This window comes from Gastrolobium bilobum, unplaced genomic scaffold (genome assembly GCF_033153095.1).
Source record: "Gastrolobium bilobum isolate Gb01-03AN ecotype WA unplaced genomic scaffold, APGP_CSIRO_Gbil_v1 utg9368, whole genome shotgun sequence".
Lineage (NCBI taxonomy): Eukaryota > Viridiplantae > Streptophyta > Magnoliopsida > Fabales > Fabaceae > Gastrolobium > Gastrolobium bilobum.
In genome coordinates, this window is record NW_026898673.1 from 261,261 (window position 1) to 283,548 (window position 22,288).

At 34.2% G+C, this 22,288-nt stretch overlaps 2 protein-coding genes across 3 annotated transcripts; both read left to right on the forward strand.

Annotated features, from left to right (window-relative positions):
* Window positions 1-9,033: 9,033 nt before the first annotated feature.
* Window positions 9,034-11,215, forward strand: LOC133318218 (uncharacterized). Its single transcript, XM_061520210.1, has 2 exons — window positions 9,034-11,023; window positions 11,136-11,215. The coding sequence occupies exons 1-2, from the start codon at window positions 9,034-9,036 to the stop codon at window positions 11,213-11,215; spliced, it is 2,070 nt and encodes a 689-aa protein (XP_061376194.1).
* Window positions 11,216-11,275: 60 nt separating this feature from the next.
* Window positions 11,276-21,792, forward strand: LOC133318202 (serine/threonine-protein kinase STY13-like). 2 transcript variants are annotated; one of them, XM_061520195.1, is made up of 7 exons: window positions 11,276-11,286; window positions 18,405-18,622; window positions 19,706-19,827; window positions 19,995-20,194; window positions 20,279-20,453; window positions 20,599-20,733; window positions 21,586-21,792. In XM_061520195.1, the coding sequence occupies exons 1-7, from the start codon at window positions 11,276-11,278 to the stop codon at window positions 21,790-21,792; spliced, it is 1,068 nt and encodes a 355-aa protein (XP_061376179.1). The 2 variants fall into 2 exon arrangements, with proteins under 2 accessions (XP_061376179.1, XP_061376178.1); XM_061520194.1 differs by lacking the exon at window positions 11,276-11,286 and having other exon boundaries at window positions 18,310-18,622.
* Window positions 21,793-22,288: the final 496 nt, after the last annotated feature.

The following is a 22,288-nucleotide window of genomic DNA, read 5'->3' on the forward strand; positions in this document are numbered from 1 at the left end:
GGAGATCTACAGTTTTTTATTTGTTTGGAAAGTAGACAAACAATTGGTTTGCTAGAATCCTATAAATAAATAGCCGAAATCAACTCTCATGTTGGGGGAAATTTTTGGTCTCCTAACACATACAGATTCACATGGTGAGTCCCATCATCCTTTTAAAAAAAAAACAAAAAAAAAAAATTGATGTGAGGACAACAAGAGATGACTTTCTCCATTCCCAAATAAATATTATCGAAGAGAAAAAAAAAACCCCCATCAAATACTGGGGTTGTTTCAATTTAATAAGTGATATAAAATTTTATTCCTATCCGACTTGTTTGGATTAATATCGAATAATCAGTGAATTGATGAATAATTTTTAAATAAATAAATAATGGTAAACAAGTACCTGAATTGAATATAAGAAGGCCAAGAAACAGAGAAGTAACCGATGAAGAGTGAGTCATTTGTTTCGTCATTCTGACAAATGAAATTGGAAGTGAGCAGTGAACTGGTGAGTCAAGAATGATAAGCTGAACTTGGCTATGGATATTAGCTTCAATGAGAATTTATAAGCTCTGAAGATCATAAAAACAATTATTCTTGTGGTACACAAGGCTTTATGAGCATTAATGGGAGAATTCAGTATTCTTGGGTTTTTTAACCGTAGTAATTATTTTTTCCAAACGTTTGACCGGATTAATTTTTTGGGTTAAATTTATTATCATTGTATATAAAATATTTTATATACTAAAAAATAAAATAAAATAAAAAATTTTAAATATAAAAAAATATGTATACTTATAATGCTAGAGTTAAATAAAAAATTCTTATTCAGGATTTAATAATTATATAACTCAATGTTTTGGAAAATATCGTTAATAAAATTCAAATTTAATTTTGCATACATAATTTGATATTTATATTTGAGATGTGTAAATATAGTATAAAATAAAAAATAATTTAATTTATTTTAACATATTATATATATTTTTAATATATATAGAGAGAGAGAGACTAGATAAATGTTTAAAATTTTTCCTTTAATAGATTTAAGATTTTTTTAAATTATGTTCCTGAATGTTGAGGTATAAAATACATATTAAACTGAAATCACCTCCCTTGATCATTCCTTATCCTTTTCCTCGTCTCACGGGGAGTAAATTTTCAGTATTTAGTTGTTATGTACTCGTTTGTTAAAAAGGTGAAATAAGCATAACTCCTGATATATTATCTAAAAGATGTTGATACTTGATAGAATAGGTACAATTAAATGAGTCATTTTTTTTTTCAATTTTAATAACTGATTATTAAGTCTTTGAAATTACAAGGAAAAAATGAAGAAATTTTTGTGGCACCTGCTTCTCTAAAAAAGTGAGTCGCTTAAATGTATAGTCTGTATTTGTAACGCCCGACAATTTACAAGAATTAATGATTGTCCCCATAAATTAACACAAGATTTTTCAGCGTGCTTTGTCTTCATTTCCCAAGAGGTCACCTATAAGCACGTTTAACTATGGAGTTTTTTCCGTTTTGAAATACCGAAAAGTAGATGTATCTTGTTAGTATAGGTAGTACCAATTAATTCTTATAAGTTATCCCCTACTGTACAGTATCATATTTGCATAATATCTAGAATCTCTCTCTTTCGAGTGTTGATTTGATTCATTCATGTACCCCCAGCTACAAGATTTGGCATGATCCAATCATTGTTCGTGCCTCTTTTTGCACCGGAGATCACTCTTTGCCCTTGCCACACCGTACTAGGAGAGATGTCATGCTCCGATACCATAAAATATAACGTCCTCTATAACTGGCTAGCATATAGGATATCACATTAATTTTTAAATTACATCTTAAAGGATATAATAAGAAGATTAAAATAAATAAATAAAGGGATATAAGATTCTAAAGTAGCGGTAATAAAAGAAAACATATGATAAAAATACACTTGAGATAATTATAATAACGATAGAGTCAAATACATTGATTTCTTGTCTATAAACTATTCTACATCAAGTGGAAACTTTAACAAAGCCTTAACATACTTAATCACCATCCAATCTGAAAGGAAATGTTTCCACCTTGTTAGGGTAGAAAACTATAGTTACATCGCGATATCCACAACCACCTGAAACTTTATCCGCTCCTCAAAGTTATTTATCATTATGCTTTATCATACTCCGAAGATTCACCTACTAGGCATGCTTACTTTCTAGAAAGGTTAGCATAAACATAAACACACGTGAGATGAAAATAACCAGTCCAGCTGCAATAACAAAAAATATTATTCTCTTAAAGTATGTTTATAATATGAAAATAATAACATGAATAATAAATATAGTAAATCAATATATAACTTTTAACTTCAGAACATGTAATTTTTAACTGAAATTATCAAAGCCCAAAATTTTGTGGGTTTCTGCATGTGAAATGTTCTGATTGGCGGAGCTCAAGCCAAATAAGGCATCTCTTACAATATTACTGCTGAACCCAAACCTTTGTGAGTCAGTCAACATCAGAATCATTCAGTTAAATATTATATATTATGTTAGTATTCATTTGATACCAAAAAATACCAATTAATTAGTCCATAATCTTGCTTTAACATCATTCAATATGAGCATATTCCTCAAATCCACAACCAAAGTTTAGAAAACAAAGTCAAAGCTAGAAGATAAACCAAAGATAAAAGATGAAAAAAAATAGAAGAAATCTATAACAAAAGAGTTCGCTAGAGTAACAACATCTTCACTACTTTTAAAGAAATAACTACGAAAATACCCACTTTAGAAATAGATGAACAAAAGTAAATTAGGAGAATGAAGTTATCTCTTAATATTACCTTCATCTTTTGTTTCTCCTGCCTTTTTTTCTTTCCTTTTCTCTCTTTCTCTCTATTTTTTATTCTTCCTACGTGACTATCAAAATTGGGGGGAGGGGGGGGGGGGTTTGCCTTATATATAGAGTTTTTTTTCTTTCAAATATTTTTTCCAAGAGGCTATTCAAAGATTTTTTTTAATGTTACATTTCTTCTCCCCTAACAAAAATTTTGTCCTCAAAATTTAGATATACCTTCTAGAAATTTTTTGAATAACTTCGTCGTAAATCTTTTTTTTCCCATGTAGCTTCATGTGGTGAAAGTCCTTCCTTACGTACTTCGATTAACAGAATCATCTTATTTCTCAATTGCTTCAGACTTTTGTCAAGGATTTGAGTTGGTCTTATGCTACTAGTTAAGAGGGACATCTTTAACTTGTACAGAGTCTATATCAAGAATATGAGAGGGATCTCAGACATATCTTCTAAGCTGAGAAATATAAAAAACATTGTGGAGATTGGAAAAATGAGGTGGAAGAGCAAGTTGGTAAGCAATTGGCCCTATTTTTCGGAGTATTTGAAATGGATCAATATACCTAGGACTTAATTTCCTAACTTTGAGGATCCTACCTAAACCCATGGTAGGAAAAAGTTTTAGAAAGACATGTTCTCCTTCTTCAAAAGCCAGAGGTTTTCGCCTATTATCAGTATAACTTTTCTGTCTCCTTTGAGCTTGTTAAGGTTTTCCTTGATCATTTGAATTTATCTTGAGGTTTCTTGGACTAATTCCGATCCCAAAAGTTATTTTTCTCTTTTTTCATACCATCACACTGGAAATCTACACTTTTTTTTTCATAAAATGCCTCATATGGAATCATTCCAATACTAGAGTGAAAACTATTGTTATAGGCAAACTCTATTAATGACATGTATGTATCCCAACTACCTCACGAATACTAGCTCTGAGCATATCCTCTAAAGTTTGAATGGTTTTCTTAGTTTTACCATCAAGACATACTAGAGAAGGAAGAGAATCAGACACTACTGGAAAAGTCGCGAATAGCAAGGGAATTTTGCGAGGGAAAAAGTCCCTTGCAAACTGCGACGGAATTTGCAAGGGAAAACCAATTGCGAGGGAAAATAGGTAAGATTTCCGTTACTACATTGCCGTCGCAGAATCCCTTGCAGTTCGGTCGCAATTCCCTTGCAAATTGCGAGGGAAATTGAATCCCTCGCAAGAATCATAAGTCTGTGACGGAAACAGCGAGGGAAAAAATTGGCGACGGAAGTTCCCTCGCAAAATTCAGGATCTGAAAATTACAACTGAAATTTCACAATTTCCCTCACAAATTCCCTCGCAAATTGCGAGGAAATATATTCCCTCTTCAATTCCCTTGCAAACTGCGAGGGAATAAATTCCCTCGCAATTTGCGAGGGAATATATTCCCAATTTCCTCGCAAATTGCGAGGGAATTTGAGAAGGAATATATTCCCTCACAAAATTCAAAAATAATATATAAATCAAATTTAAAAGGGACAAGGGCATATATTGGTCGCCGCATCATGCGTATGAGAAAAAATCATTAAATATGTCGTCGCATCCTTTATAGCAGACATTGAATTTGTTGTGACAGTAGTGCCTATGTCAACTAGTCATAGGAAAGATAAGACTCTGTTGATATTTAAGGTGTGTGTAAAAAGTGTTCAATAATGAGAAGCAGAGAAAAATGTCTGAAAGATTCTTGTTCCAACCACCCTCGTCGTGATCACTGTACAAATTAAATGAAAAGTGACACATGTTTCCGATGCCACCAAAAAGGGCATTGGTCTTTGTAGTTGGGCTTTAACCACTTTATTAAAAGTCAAGTCCAGCCGAATAAAGAAAGCTAGGGTTCCCAATTCAAGATGTTCAGCAGCCTTTTGAACGTGCATGAATAGCATTTTGAAGACAAGGGAGTATGAAAATCAATCACTATAAGAGAAAATAGAGAGAGAGCCATTTCAGAAACTTCACATAAGAATTGAAGAAAGAGTAATCTTTCATCATTATACGATATATCTTATGTCCACCGTTGGATCGTGCTAAAATACTTTAAGTAAGGGTTGCGCTAATTATACTTTATATCTAACGGTCATTTTTTCGATTGGACCTCTAAAGATTCGTGCAACTGAAACAGAGGATGACAGTATTCATACTCTATTTTGGGCAGTAAGATTCGAAGGGGAATATCTTTTTGCTCAACTATTTGATTGTCCTCAATATTAGTTAGTCCCACCATGATGTTGGTACTTTTGTCAACACACATAATTGCTTCTCATGAAGAATACATGTGGTTTATAAGAAAAAAAATGCAATAGATTAGGTACAACATTGTCAAGCCTCATGTTTGAACCATGTTTCTTACTCTCGCCAAATAATGATTGGCGCAATATAAACGCTTGAATTATTTAATGTTTGAATATGATGAAAGATGGGAGGGAACAATCAAAGCCGAGTATTATAAATAATTGAATATCAAACAAATAATATAAATAAGAAAAATGTAATTAAAAGAAAAAAGAAACAAATACGTAACTTTATCGTAAAAAAAATTTAATAATTAAAATTTAAAAATGTGATGATTAGTACCATTAATTAAAAAATATATGAATAATATTATTATTTTTTGCCATTATTTTAAAATAAACGGATCCTTCTCCTTAGTGTAATTTGTAAAAAAGTTTGTAAACGGAGATAAAGCCTTATTTTATACACAAAAAGTATGTTAATAAATATTGGAAATAAAATTAATTATTTTAGAATATTTTAATTAAATGAAATTTCAATTATTATTATACATTAAAGAAATTATAATTAAAAATTTACATTGAAAAATAAAGTATGGTAAAAGTGAAAATAAAAAAAATTAATTATTAAAATGTAAGGGTATAGGAAAGCAGGATTCGAACCCTTTCCTCAAATCAACTTTTGATTGTTGTAAACCAATTTGACTATTGGAACATTGTCATAAAACATCCCAAATTTTTATAGAATTCCCTTTTCCCACGTTTTGGTGTGCACAACCTCCCCTTCTTAGGTTTTCAATTTCCCTCTCATTCTCAAAACTGAAGTGAAGTGAAGTGACGGCATCAGCAACTCCTCTGTCTTACTTCACGCGATTTGAAAGCCTCATTTCTGCTCTCTGTACGGTTCATCCCCTTTCCTTTCTTTCTTGGAACTTTTATGGTCCGATTATTCGGAGAATCAATGTATTGATATGAAACTATTATTTTCGTTCATTATTGCTTTCATTGTTGATTATACTCCTTGAGTTCACTATTATTATATACTTATACAGAGTCCTACGCATACCACTTGCTGAAATTTGTGTGCATTTATGATTGTATCTGTGTTTGGTGCATCTCTGTTCTATGGTCACGATTTTAAGTAGCTCTACTAATATATGTCTCCTCTCTGATATTTCATTCTTTCTCTCTCAAACTTGCTGTGACTAAAGTTCCTCTTTTCCTCCCCTAATTTATGCTTGTACAGAATGTGATTTATTTAATGGGCCTTTCTGCAATTTATGAATTTTCTGTTGTGTAGATTTTCTCAGACTGTTAACGTTTGGTCAGCTTAGGATTTAGAAAATTTTCAATTTGTTACGATTGATTCATAAATCTGGTCTAGCCTTATTTCTCATTTTGATTCGGATGTTTAATTGTGACAGCTGCTGCATAAATCAAATTCTAAGTATGGCAGATTCTGATGAACTCGCCAAATCTGCTGAAACCCAGCAATCTGAACAAGGTATGTCTGCTTATTTTATCTATAATTTGTTAATCTTTGTCTTTACATTAATCTTCTTTGCCTTTGCTCTCAGCTTTTGTGCTTGTTACTATCTTCAATTCTTTTATTCTTTGCTATATTTTGTTTATTTATAATGTGCCGCTTATGCTCTTGTCTCCTCCGTCGCTCTGGTCTCGCTCTGGTCTCACTTTTCTTTTCTACGAATTCATGTTTGATTTGATGCATCATCGTCTCATTATTATAGGAATTTCAGTTTTTCATTTCACGGTTTTGAATTTCAAATGCTGCAGACTCAGCTCATTAGAATTGAACTAAGAGTACCTGAATACGGTTGGACTTCATTGTCAACGGAGGTTTATTGCAGCCGTCACTAAACCCTAAGCATAGCCCCTTTCTCCCTTCGTCTTTGATCAGCTCAGGTTCGTATTCATAATATTTTTCTTGTTTGTTGAGCATGCTTTTCTGCCGATGTATACTGGTTGTGCGCACTGAGGTTAAACAAAATGTGTTTTCGTGTTACCAATTACAAGCTAGGAATTCATATTCAATGACAAACTTGATTCGATTTATCTTTATGGATTTAACTCCATATTAGTTCTTTTGCAATAACACCTTTATGTTTATAAAATAAGTATAGAAGTAAAGTTCTGCATCTGTTATGCCTTTAGTTGAAGTGAGCGTTAGTGAGACAATATATCTATGTGCACAATATTTTCAATCTCCCTCTGCTGACGCTGGTTTGTGAATTTCATTTACCTATGTTGTACTTTTGTTCTTTCTTCTATGATGCAATTGATTGATGCTTCTTCTTGTTGTTGTTGTTGTGTATCTCTTTTGCTTGATGATGGGTTGACTTTATTTGTGGGCGTTTTCGTTGGTCTAGTGAATTTCACTTTGTGGGAATTTAGTGAATGGTTTTGTAACTTTGAAGATGAAGGTATTTGTAGGTGATTGAGGTGGCATACAATTTGAATCTATTTTTTTTTTTTTAAGTGATCTTTGTCATGATATGTCAAATGCTCTTTAACCTTGTGAAGAAAAAGAAAAAACAAAATGTATCTAGGGTACCCCTTTTTCTTTTCGCTTTCCCTATTACAACTTTTCAAAAATTATCTGTTTTCTATCTGTGATCTTGGCTTATCAACTCTTCTTTCGGGTACATATACATGTACATATACACGCGTGCGTTCTTTTCTGATTTTTTCCTAATCCTGTATACTGCAATAGCAATTGATAGTTAGAGGGAAATAATTATACTACTGCTGAGATTTATTTGCTTTCATGAAACTAGGCTTTCTACTGAATGAAAAGTCTGCTGAAACGAGATCTTTAGGATCAATATCTTGTATTTATTTATATTGTGCATACATCCCTATGGTAAATTTTCAGAAGCTGTTTGCTTAGGCAATCTCAAATAACTTAAATAGTTTTGTTTTCCAATTTTCTCAGAATTGTTTATGTGATTTATGTTGACAAATATATTGAGGCTTAGAAAGTTGAAGATATACTGCTGTATAGCTTACTTAATATATTGAGGCTGCCAATATTCTACGGTTAGCTGGTTAGGTTCATGCCTTTTGGTTTTGTTCTTCCTTTATAGTGCCTAAGTAATATTAACTTGCTTTTGGTTTACGATGTTTTTGATTTCTCATGCTTTATACTGTTATGGCCCATCCCCTGCCCCAATTCCACTTTGTGAATCATCTGTTTTAAAAAATAAGTTATTAGGAATTGGAGACATTGTCTCTTCAAATTACACAGGCAACTGTAATGAATTAACTAGAGAATGTGAATCATATTGGATCATGATACTACATTATATATGTGAATCAATATTATCACCCTTATCGTCTAAAATTTAAACCAGTTCTATAAGAAGAAGAATACTAAGCACTTATAAATATTTCAAGTTAAATTTAAAACATAAATAATTATAAATTTAAAAATAATATATCATTTCATATAAAATAAAGCATGTGTTTATGACAAGTATTAAGTTAGTAAAAGATCAATAATCAATATAATTTTTACTAATAACAAAATTAAAGATAATGTTTAATAACATGAGTAATGCTGACCGATGAAACAGATTAGGTCCAACAAGTGTTGAAATTGCATGCTTGTATGCCCTTTATACACATTACCTATTTGCTTGTTTGAATGAAAAATAATTGCATGCTTGTATTGTGATGACATAGCTGTATATATGTAATGCCCCATGTTGCATAGTATGCCCCCTATCTTGTGTACTTTCCCATTCTTTGTTTGCTCCCCCTAAATGCATGTCCCCATTTTCTGGTGTACTACCCTCATTCTCTGGTTGCTTGCTGGACTTGTTGAATGCATGTATTTTTTTGCGACTTGCTGTAGTACGTTGCATCATATATGTGGCAATTACTTGGTGTTTGCTGGTATTTGAATTCCACACTTACTATATAATCAGGAGTATGGAAGACAATCATGATAGGAGTTGGATGTACAATCGGCTAACTGATAGAAGACAACTAACTCGAGAATTCTTGGAGGGTTTGGAAACGTTCATCCAATTTGCTCTGGAGCAAATAGGTACATCAAGTGACGTTATCAGTTGTCCGTGTGTGAAATGTAAGTGTTTTAAATTTCAAACGCCGGACCAAGTCAGGGAGCATCTGTGTAGAAAGGGCTTCATGCCTGACTATGAATGTTGGCATATCCATGGGGAAATTCGGCAGGCACATGCTATTCCAGGAGGTTATTATGGGGAAACTAGTCAGCGAAACAACCTCAATGAATATGAACAGTTGGTTATGGATGCTGCGGGACCGTCTATTGGGCAAAATTTTGAACCCGATACTCATGCCGAACCATCCAACATGGCAGAGGATCCTAATCCGGAAGCGGAAAGGTTTTACAACATGCTTCAAGATGCTCAACGTCCATTATGGGAAGGTTGTGAACATATTCAACATACTGAACATACAACGCTATCAGCAACCCTAGCAACATTACAGTTGAAGAGTGATCACCATATGAGTGAGTCTGCTTACAACGGTTGGATGCAACTCATGCATCAGGTTGTTCCTAAAGACAATAATTTGGCGAAGGATTTTTACCAAGCAAAGAGAAAAGTGAAAGAGCTTGGGCTCGGATGCACAAAGATTCATTGCTGCCCCAAAGGATGTATGCTATATTACGGTGATTACATTGAGCGCACCAAATGTGAGTTTTGTAAGCATGACAGGTACAAAGTTGTGAGGGACGGAAGGAAAACGACACGTGAAGCCTATAGCAAGATGTGGTACTTTCCTCTTGTGCCTAGACTTAAAAGATTGTATGCTTCTGAACAAACAGCTTGTCACATGAGATGGCACCGTGAGCATTGTAGGGATGAAAAATATGTGACACATCCATCAGATGCCGAAGCTTGGGTTCATTTTGATGAGGCGAATCCTTCGTTTGCAGCGGATCCACGTAATGTGCGTATTGGTTTATGTTCGGATGGGTTTGCTCCTTTCAATCAGACGGGTAGGAATTATTCTTGTTGGCCCGTCATTGTGACGCCGTATAATCTCCCACCTTGGATGTGCATGAGAAGAGAGTTCTTGTTTTTAACAGCATTAATTCCTGGACCTGCCAATCCAAAAAAGAAGATAGATGTATACCTCAGGCCTCTGATAGACGAGCTGAACATGTTATGGAGTACAGGGGTTCTGACATATGATGTATCGTTGAGGCAGAATTTCACCATGCGGGCTGCCTTGATGTGGACAATAAATGATTTTCCAGCATATGGGATGTTGAGCGGATGGCAGACATCAGGGAAGCTTGCATGTCCGGTATGTATGGAACAAAATAAGGGTTTTAGCTTGCAGCACAGTCACAAGGTGTGTTGGTTTGACACTCATCGACGATTCCTGCCACTCGATCACCCGTATAGGGGAAATAAAAAAGACTTCAGGAGAGGTGTTGTCGAAAGGGCAAACGCACCTCGTCGTTTAAGTGGCCAAGAAATATGGGAGAGGGTGAAGTACATTTCAAGTGTTGAAGAGATGCCTGCTTCCAACGACCCTGAGGGATATGGCGATGATCACCATTGGAACAAGCGTAGCATCTTTTGGGATCTACCATATTGGAAAGATCAATTGTTAAGACACAACCTTGATGTTATGCATATAGAGAGGAATGTGTTTTGCAATATTTTATATACTGTGATGGACACCAAGGGAAAGACGAAGGACACTTTAAATGCAAGACTGGACGTAAAGGCGATTTGCAGAAGACCTGGTTTAAATTTGGTTGAAACTCCAACCGGGCGGACTTTGAAACCTCAAGCGCCGTACACACTGAATAAAGTCCAGAATTTAGAAATGTTGCGTTGGGTTAAGGATCTTAAATTCCCAGATGGTTATGCATCCAAGTTGTCGGGGTGTGTTGACATGAACGGGGCAAAGTTATTCGGTATGAAGAGTCATGATTGTCATGTTTTCTTTCAGAGATTGTTGCCGTGGGCTTTCAAAGCATTACCGAAGAAAGTGTGGAGTGTATTGACCGAACTTTCAATGTTCTTTAGAGAAATTTGTGCTTCTCAACTTAATGCTGAAAGGTTACGACATCTGGAGTCGAGCGTGCCAACACTACTATGCAAATTAGAGATGGTGTTTCCTCCTACGTTTTTTGACTCAATGGAACATTTGCCTGTTCACTTGGCTTATGAAGCAAGGGTTGGAGGTCCACAACAATATAGATGGATGTACCCATTTGAGAGGTTAGTTTTTTTATCCAAACATTTAATTATGTCACACGATGCTACCTAAACCCTAAACCCTAATATCTATTCATAGGTTTGTACGCACACTAAAGATGAAGGTCAGTAACTTGAGGCATGTTGAAGGATCTATCGCCGAAGCGTATCTCGTTGAAGAGACTGGTAAATTTGCATCGTACTATTATCCTCCTGAATTTATATCAACTTGGAGAGGAGTCCCTCGAAATGATGATGGCGGTGATACGAGTGGTCAGATATCACTATTTAATTATCCAGGCCGATTCGTGGGAAGGCAAAGGGCATCAATTCTAGAGGGACGGGATAAGAACGTTGCAGAGTGGTACATTCTAAACAACTCACCAGAGGCCGCTCCGTACATAGAGTAAGATTTCATTTTTGAACTTAGAGATGATGTTTCCATTACGCGACTATATTTGGTTTATGGGTAGTTATCCTCATGAGTTTTATAATATTTTTTTTCCTTACAGAAACTTTTCCAAATGGACACGTTTGAATAATCCTTTATGGTCAGATTCCGAAGTTGATCAACACGTTACGTCTGAATTTTCTCAATGGTTTGAGGAGTACTTCATACAAAACCAATCGGCTGTCCATGATGTTGCATATATTTTATCAAGTGGAGCTGCAAGAATTGTCACCCGATTCAGAAAATATATAGTCAACGGATATAGATTTGCAACTGTAGAAGCGAATCAAAATATGTCATGTTGTAATTATGGTGTATGTTGTCGAGGTGGGCAAGTCGACGGTGCTGAGGGCGATTACTACGGGAAGTTAGTTGATATCATTCTTTTGGATTACAAGTTGGGCAAATCGGTTACTCTCTTTAAATGCGATTGGTTTGATAACACCTCACGTGGGACAAAAGTTGACCAGTATGGAAATGTTGAGGTCAATTGGTCATGGAGTTATGCACTTGGCTACGACCCATTTATACTTGCTCAACAAGCGGAACAAGTTATTTACACATTATACCCTACTTCCCAACAAGGGTGGAGAGGAGTTATCAAAACCAAAGCCCGGAATATTATCCCTAAGTCGATGGAGTCAGACTCAAATGATGTGACTGATCCATTTCAGGATGATGGGGAACATGAACTGCCTGTAAATGTTGCAGAGGATGATGTGCCAAGCAATCTTTTTGATTCCGCTGCAGAGTTAGAGTTAATTCCTGTTATATTGGACAATGAGGAATCAGATGATGATGAACAAGATATTTATTCAGATAGTGAGCCTGAATTCGATGATTATGAGAGTCCAGAGGAAGGTGGGCAAGAAGAATTCAAAGAACAGGAATCGTCCGATTGATTTCAGTTATTCTTTCTTTAAGCTTATCTGTTGTACTAAATAAATAATTTTTATTCACAGGCCACTTGTTATATGTATTATACAATTATGTTTTATATTTTTAATCTTTTAGGATCTCTGTATGGTGTATGTATCTATTAGTGACAAATGGATGGCCATAGTGGTAGACGTCGTATTGCATACTTATTATATTTATATATATTTTTGCATTATGTTTATAAGTTTTCACAGATGGTTCATACGGATGGGCGTACTGGTAGTGATGGTAATGTCGGTAGAGGTCGAGTTACAGGCCGTGGTGGCAGAGGAGGTAGGACGACATCATCTACCCCCTCTGGTAGAGGTCGTACAGCTTCCTCATCCCTCCCTCCACTTCGGATAGGATCATCACCATCTACCACCGACTCTGTTATGGGAAGTGCAGGACTTCCTCACACTCCCACTGACCCGATGGGGCCGACACAGCAGGTTAAGTAAACCAACATTTTGTGATTTAGATATATATTATAGTTTCTTTTAAGCATCTCTGTACTAACTTTTTTAATGCTTAACATTTTTTCCCTTTTGCAGGTTGCATCCCCTGCAAGCGAGGTAGGAGATGCTGCTTCAGCATTTCAGCCAGAGTGGGGGAGGTGTGATCCACAGACTAAACGTATATGGGTTCGTCCTCTAGGCACCACAGAGTAAGTTGTAATTGTTACTAATTATGTACTAATGTGGATTCTAGCATTGCTCAATCGTTATAATAAAATAAATTGATTTAATATTGTCAGGTTCGAACCTTATGATGAGATCATGAAATACATTGATAATCAAATATTCCGTAATTTTAAACATGTATGGAGCACCTGGGGAGACGTTCCTAAACAAACTCGAGATGGTTGGATGAATGAATTTCTGGTAAGTTATGTATATCTCGTTAATGCTAATGTTTTATTACAAAAATGTATACTAACTACACATTTGTGGCCAATTTGTGCACTAATCGAAAAAATTGGCAATTTACAGAGTCATTATAGGTGGTTGCCCGAGGATCGCCATAACCTGGCAAGAGCTTGGCATCACAGAGCCACCACAATGTTCGCAGATAAAATGCATAAAGTAAGATTTGACATCGGCAAAAATGCATGGTGTAGTGAATCATTAAAAATCCAATTGAAAGAAAAATGGAAAAATTGTCCTAAGTTTCAAAAGAGATCTGCTCAAAATAAGGAAAATAGGGCCAAGCAGGACACACCCACATATGCTGGAGGGTCGATTCCAATCAGCAAGCATCGACAAAGAATAGTAAGTATAAAAAGTTTTCTAGTTCGGTATTCCACAATTCGTACTTGCAACTAATGAATTAATGATTTTCATTTGTATTTCCAGGAGGCTTCTGGAGAAGTGCCGCCTGAAAAGGTTGATTGGGCTACCTTCGAGCAAACTCATTCCCAGCAGCCTGAAGCTGGTCAAAGGCGGTGGTTAGGCCCCAAAGTGAAGCTAATAGCGGTTTGATAATTTATTATTTGACGTTTGTTTTTTCTATGATGGTTTATGTCATGTTTTACATGTCCATATGTGTGCTGATTTTTCTTTACTTGCAGGAAAATTATCAAAAACTTGAAGAGGAGATGTCCGCACAGGTGGCGACAGACGGTCAATCCAGCTCCTCCTATTCTGATAATGGGAACATGTTGGTTACAGCTGCAGGTGGATTCAACAAGAAAGGAAGGGTGGTCGGGCTGGGAGGATATGCTAGCCGACTGAGGCCTAGTAAGCGGCCCTCTACCCAGATTGACAGTGTTTCTACAGGTAAACTCAATGCATAGTTAATTCTTTTATATTTTCAATCTCTATTCTATTAATATTTTATTTTAAACAGTTAACTTAATGTTTTATAATAATGTATTTGCAGATGAGCTTAAAAGGATAAGGGTGTCCCACTCCCAGATGCAGGAGCAATTGCATGCTACGAAGGAGCAATTGCATGCTACGACAGAGCAACTAACTCAGCAAGCGGACTTTATGAAGCAGCAAGCTGACATTATGAAACAAATGCAGGAACAACTCCGACTTTTAATGCAGGACAAGGAAGCCAACTGCAACAAATCGAAGGGACCGGCGCCGGATGATGATCCTGATGATGATGACGACTTTGCTAGGAGTTTAGAGGCATACTAGTTGTTGTTTGTATGTTTTACTTTTTTTAGGACTTCAGACATATATCAGATATTTTTTGTATGTTTTATTTTGTTTAGAACTTTAGAGACATTTTAGTTGTAGATTTGATGGTTGGTGTTGTTCACTTTTGTTGATATACTATTTAATTTTAATTTAATTGTTTATCCAGTATTTTTTGGATTTCTGTTGCTCAATTTATGTATTTATGTTCATTTGGAATCCTTGTTGTTTACAGGAAAATTAAGAAAAGTTTAATATATTTTTTTATTTTAATTCCAGGATTTGTGGGGGAAATTTTTAAAATTCCCTTGCAAAATTTGTAGCATTTTGCGAGGGAAAATAAACATTTTCCCTTGCAAAATTCGTAACATTTTGCGAGGGAAAATCAAAATGTTCCCTTGCAACTTTTGCAACGGAAATTTAATACACCCCTTGCAAATTCTGCTACGGAAGTTTGCAAGGGAAATTATACTCGAAATTTCGCTCGCAATCTGCGACGGAATGACTGTAGAGAGGTCTGTTATTTGCGAGGGAAATTTACTTTTTTGCAAGGGAACTTTTCCGTAGCAATTTGCGAGGGAATTTTCATATGACAAATTTCCCTTGCAATCTATTTGCGACGAGGGTTTTAGCGAGGGACGGTTTTCCCTTGCAAATTCCGTCGCAGACAGTTTTTGCAAGGGAATTTGGCTGTTTTGCAAGGGAATTTTTCCCTTGCTGATTGTGAATTTTCTAGTAGTGAGAGTTCGATTTTCACCAAATATAACTTAGAAAGGGAACAAAGAGCTTTAACTGTGAGTAAGCCCAGACGCAGGGTTAGTCTTATAGCTAGCTCAAATAGTTGAAACTTATAGGGATACCTGAGACTGAACTCACCTCAAAGAAAAGATTAGGATCAGTATAAAAAAATTGATCAATAGAGGCGTTGATCCATGTGCAATATGATCAATGAACTCCTCCTTTATATGAAAGGTGACAAAATTTATTGTATTTATTCTATAGGATTAATATTTCTCATAACACCTTTATGTGTGTATAAGAAATAAAATTATCTCCCATATATAAATAATAAAATGTACAAATTTTTAAAGGATCAACATATAAGTGAATATTATTGTTTGGGTGTTTGAAGTGAATATTGCTAAGTAGTGAAATTCAAATTTCATCTAATATATACTAGTAAAATAGAAATTGTCATAATACCTTGTTGTTGTAAAAGAAAAAAAGAAAAAGTGCTACAAATTTGTGTTTATTCAAGTGCAATGTTTCGACAAAATTTATGGCAGAAGGTCCTTAATTAGGAATCAATGTAAAGAAAGGATAACAATTCTTTCTACATGTTAAGCAAAGATCATAATCCATTTGGTGGACAAGATTGTGGGAATAGGTTGTTTGGTGAGCCAATAATATGTGATAAACTTGTTTTGTTAGTTCATTTTATCTTACTCATAACTTATAAGCTATCGTAAGTCCTAAGAGATTTAAGTTACTGGATAAGAAATTGGATAAGAAATTGTCTTGAAGTAGCTGGGTGAGAATATATATAAGAGGTAATGCTACGTTGCCACCATTGCCTAGCCATTGCTACCATGGTGTGCGTACAATAAAATTTTAACTCTATCCACATATTACGCCTAATGTGATTGATATGATTAATAATTATTTATATTTACTAAATGAATTAACTCATACTATAATTCAAATTAAATTACTTTATATTGTTTGTGATGTAAATTATTTTTCATGTTACATATATAAATATAAAAAATTAATTTAAAATATTTTTAAAAAATTATTTGATGAAAATTTAATTTTTGAAAATTTTATAAATTATTTTTTGTATTTTAATATATTATTTATAAAGTATAATTTTTAATAATGTAAAATAGGAATTAATGTATAAATAAGTGAAAATAAAGCATTTTAAAATCTACAAAAAAAAAAAGCATTTTAAAATCAATTTTAGAAAACTATATTAAGGCTTTAATGTTTCTATAGTGAACGTAGATAAGATATCTACATTCGCTCCCAAAATAATGTCATTTTGGGTTAAAAAATTTAAAAATATAATAAAAGAGATTATTATAACCCTGAAATAAATTATAATTATAAAATTACCTTAATTTTCGCCTTAAAACAACGTCGTTTTAGGGTCACTGTAGATAAATTATCTACTTTCGGTAAAAAAAGCGAATCCATATATTAAATTATGTTATAAATGCTAATTTTATTCTTTATAACTCACATCAAACATAAAATAGAATAATATAATCTTATCTTACATATTACGTACGCGTGTGAGTTTGTTAGGATTTTTATGCTCCCTTTCAGCCCTTTTATCCTGTGTGTACTCACTATATCTTATTGATCTTGGTTACCAAATTATCTTTATAATTAGTAAAAATGCAATGGCAACATTAACCTTAAATATGAATTGATAGACCCTATAATCCAACCTAATTCATTTGATTTGTTTTGAAATCTATAGTAGAAAATTCAAATCTAAGAGTAACTGACTTATCTATCGAGTACTTGCATGAAAGACTAAGATAATGATCTTAAAAAATATGAATTGATAGACCCTATAATCCAACCTAATTCATTTGATTTGTTTTGAAATCTATAGTAGAAAATTCAAATCTAAGAGTAACTGACTTATCTATCGAGTACTTGCATGAAAGACTAAGATAATGATCTTAAAAAATATTCAAAAGAGAGATTAGGATAATATCAAAAGCAAAATTTTGCCATCTTTTGAAACGAAACAGTCTCTCTCATCCGCTACCATTATTTAAGGGATACCCGCGCTTCTTTCTTTTTTCTCTCTCTGACCGTTGCATTTCTCGCTTTGACTCCTGTTTCTAAACCCGAATCCTTTGATTCTTAGAAACGCCAAAAGGTACCTGCCCTTCGTGCACTACTAGCTCTCTTTTTTTTTTTTTTTTTTCTGAGTTAAAAAAGTGTACTTTTTGTCCGTAGTTTGTCTTCTTCTCCTCTGTTCAGCGTGATTATCAATCTCTTTTGTTTCGTGTGGATTGCGGTTGGGGTCTAACGGGTGTTTCTCACTCGCATGCAGCTTCTTGTGGGCCTTTTTCGTGGGTTTTCACTTTTCATCGTGCTTTGAACGTTTTTGCTTAGGTAGTTTTTTTTTTTCTGTTTTTTTCTTATTTTGTTAATTTGTCACGTTAAAAATCTGATTTTTTTTGTGTCGTAGGTATTGGTCATGTTATTGCGTGAATTGGGTTGTTGTTTTCTGATAGCTTTGGCTTTTCTTTATTCAACTATTATTTTTTAACATTAGGATAGTATTAGTGTTGGTAAGGAGAAAATTCTGGGTTTGAATCATGGTTAATTTTCTAGGATGAATATTAAAAGTTTTTACATATACTTTTATTAAATAACAATTTTGCTGCTGAAGAAATTGTGTCCTTTTCTTATTTTACTATTGCTCCAGTTGTCCTATAGGTTTTCAAAATTGGTGTTGGAGATGCATTCGGAAGGTGGGGGTCTTAGGACACCAAAGATGGGATTGGAAGTTGGAGCTTTGAATTCGAAGATGAATGGTGGTGGAAACCTAAGCAGTAAAGATATGATGTTCAGAGCAGATAAAATTGATCTGAAGAGTTTGGATGCCGAGCTAGAAAAGCACTTGAGCAGGGTTTTGTCCAGAAGCATTGAGGCTAAAAGGCCCAAAGAAGAGTGGGAGATTGATTCAGCCAAATTGGATATACGATATGTTGTAGCTAATGGGGCCTATGGTACTGTCTACAGGGGCACTTATGACGGTCAAGATGTTGCAGGTATTTGCACTTTTAGGTTTTGCATCCTCCTTCTAGTGGGTTGTCTTTTTTGCTGAAAAAAAAGCAACAAAGAGAAATTAAAATGTGTATATTTAGGGGAAGAATCTGTTTATAAATTTTTTTTATAATTTTTTACAAATTATACTATGTATTCCCGAGAGAATATAATGTAATATAATGTTCTCTCGGGAGAACATAGTATAGTTTGTAAACAAAAAATTTGTAAATATAACCATTCTCTATTTTTAGATACTAAAAGGTTACGTAGGGTTTGTTTGAAATCTGTTTTGAAAAAACAGGTTTTTGATTTTTCATAAAAAATTAAATAAAAAAACTTGTTTAGTAAAAAAAATTGTGTAAAAAAGAATTTTAAAAAGTGTATATATTTTTTTATTTTTAGAATCAAATTTAGATGATATGTTTGAGTAATTTTTTATTTTTGTATTTTGGTTTTTAACTTTCAAAATAAAAAAAATATAAAACACTCAATTCCTTAACTATTCTACGAAATAGTTTTACGAAGAAAAAAAAAATCAGAAAATCAGACAGGTCCATATTCTCTCAAGATTTATTCTTTTAGCCTCAAACTTACAAGTTGATTGATTTAATTAGTTAAGGGGTATTTGGCAGAGGAAATTCTTTTTTACCTGGAATTCCGATTCTCGAAAATATGGTGGAAAAATGAGTTTAGGGGATGTTACTAAAAAATTGTTTGGTAGGCCAAGATATTCCTAGAAATATTGAATTAATTTTCTTGATACTGTGTTTGGTTGACACAAATTTCGTATCTAATTTTGCATTTACCCAAAAAATTCTGAATACTATCTTCTGGGTGGTATTTTTTAGTAGTATTTTGGTGTAAGTTTTACACACAACAAATTCTCAGAAAAATAACTTTCCCGGGAAAATTCTTTTAAATTGGGCTACCAAACATGATTTTCTAAAAAATCCAACCTCAATTTCCCATGCATATAAAAAAAATACTCCTACCAAACACCCATACTATCCATATAAATCACACTTAGTCTTGAATATTTTATGTTCGTAGAAATGCTAACTGAATTGTCCCGTTGAATTTTATAGTGAAAGTGTTGGACTGGGGTGAGGATGGTGTTGCCTCTGCTACTGAAACTGCTGCTTTACGAGCATCATTTCAGCAGGAGGTTACTGTCTGGCGGAATCTTGATCATCCGAATGTCACAAAAGTACGAACTTATAGTCTTCACACTCTCATGTATTCAAATTCATGAATGCTAGCAAATTCTGCATGCTTAGCCTATGTCCTCCCTTCCTTTATAAGGGGAAGCAAGAGGATCTTTCTTTTTTTTAAGTCATAATTCAGTTTTGTAATTGTATATCGTTCCTCCAACAGTTTATTGGAGCTTCAATGGCCACTTCAAATCCTAAGATTCCCTTAAAAGCTGGTCGTCAAGATTCCCTTCCTTCCAAGGCATGTTGTGTTGTTGTTGAGTATGTACCCTGTGGGACACTAAAACAATACTTGTTCAAAAATAGGCGGAAAAAACTTGCATATAAAGTTGTGATTCAGCTGGCGTTGGACCTCTCTAGAGGGTGAATCCCATTTTCTTTACCTTTACCATTGTTGATATCAATATTTTTTCCCCCCACTGAAATACAATGCTTTTTCCATTGCAGTCTTAGTTATCTACATTCGAAGAAAATTGTTCATCGTGATGTAAAATCTGAAAATATATTGTTAGATGCCAATCAAAATTTGAAAATTGCTGATTTTGGTGTTGCTCGGGTTGAAGCTATAAATCCAAATGAGATGACGGGTGAAACTGGAACCATTGGATATATGGCACCAGAGGTATCAATCTTGCGTTTAAATTTGCTTTAGATATTGAGTGGCTAAATATGAAAGTGTTATTTTCTATGACTTCAAATATATCGTTACATGTGACTGTGAGATAGGAATTCCCATTTCAAGAATCTTGGCCTTATGCTATGTGTAGGTTCTAGATGGTAAGCCTTACAACAGAAGATGTGATGTATACAGCTTTGGCATTTGCTTGTGGGAAATCTATTGCTGCGATATGCCTTATCCAAATCTAAGCTTTGCTGATGCGTCATATGCGGTTGCTCATCGGGTAAGTTCTTATAATTAACTATTTCTGTCTATCCTCGTACTCTTCCCCTATGAGCATTTAAAATTCCCACCATCTTGTCTCGACCTAGCATGATTTAGTCATTTACTTACATATATGTATATCCTATAGTAAACTCTTTTAGCTATTATTCTGACCACAAAAATTAAAAGTCTTCTGAACTAAATCTTCTTTTGGGTGTAAGAAGTTCATTGGGATTGAGAATGATTGTTATGTCACGTGATATTGATGCTTTCGTGCATGAATTGTATCTGAATTGTTCCGAGGTCTCTTTGTCCAATGTTTGAGTTATAGTTAATTTCATAGCTGTAATACTCATATGATCTAGTTGTAAGGTATTAGTACTTGGAGGCCCGCACAGGGAACATATGGTTCTGTTGTAGAGTTTATATGGACTTTGAGCTTTCCTACATTGCAAGCTAGCTTTTGGGATGAGGTTTTCCCAATAAGTTCTTCCAAGTTTTTACTATCAAGTAGTCTCTTGATTTTGTTATTACGGCTCCTTTTACAATTGCGTAAAGCTTCTTTCTTTATTTTTGATTTAATGTTTTTTTTTAATCATGGAATAGCCCTGATATGCTCGGCAAGTTCTACCATAAACTATCAATAGATTATCTGTATGTTTCTAAATGATCATGTGTATATATTGACACAAATTGTCTAGAATGATCAAAACTATAACTTTGAAACTCTCATTTCTACATGTCAAGGATTGCATAAAGTATTATTTAGACTGTGGCTTATGCATCATTGTACATAGCATCTTTTCCTAATTTAATGTTACCTATGATGCATGCATACGTGGACTTCATATTTGTTTGTGCCCTTGCGCAGAATTTACGACCAAAGATTCCTAAATGTTGTCCAAATGCCTTAGCAAACATAATGCGAAAATGCTGGGATGGGAAACCAGAGAGTCGTCCAGAAATGCATGAGGTGGTGAGAATGTTAGAAGCAATTGATACGAGCAAAGGAGGTGGAATGATACCCGAAGATCAGACTCCATTTTGTTTTTGCTTTGTACCTCTTCGTGGTCCCTAACTCTTCATATTCAATCCTTGATCAGTATGTCATTGTCTATGGCAATCTGCGACATAAGTTGCAGCTTGCAGGTTTACTACTTAACTTTATTTCCTGATAGAAGAAGAGTATGACTGTTAATATAGTATGGGTTTTATAAAAGTTATCATGTAGGAAAAATGATTCTGTTATGTTATAGATATTCGTTTTTTGTGCTATAGTTTTTTTTTTTTTTTTTGCTTCAAAAAATGCGAGCCCCAGAAAATGTTATGGTGTGTGTAGAAAATTTTTTATTGTCATGTTGCATGATGAATGCAAATCCCATATAGTATTCAGTATTGAAAACTCGTTTCATTAGTTCTTGAAGGAAAAGTTTGTAGCGCAGCTTTGTGAGTTGTGTTTAATTTTTTTGTTGGCAGGACGTTACGGCACTAGCATTACTTAAATGCGATTTAATCTCATGCAATACAAGTATAATGTGCTTGGTTGAATTATTATTTTTTAAGAAGCACAAAAA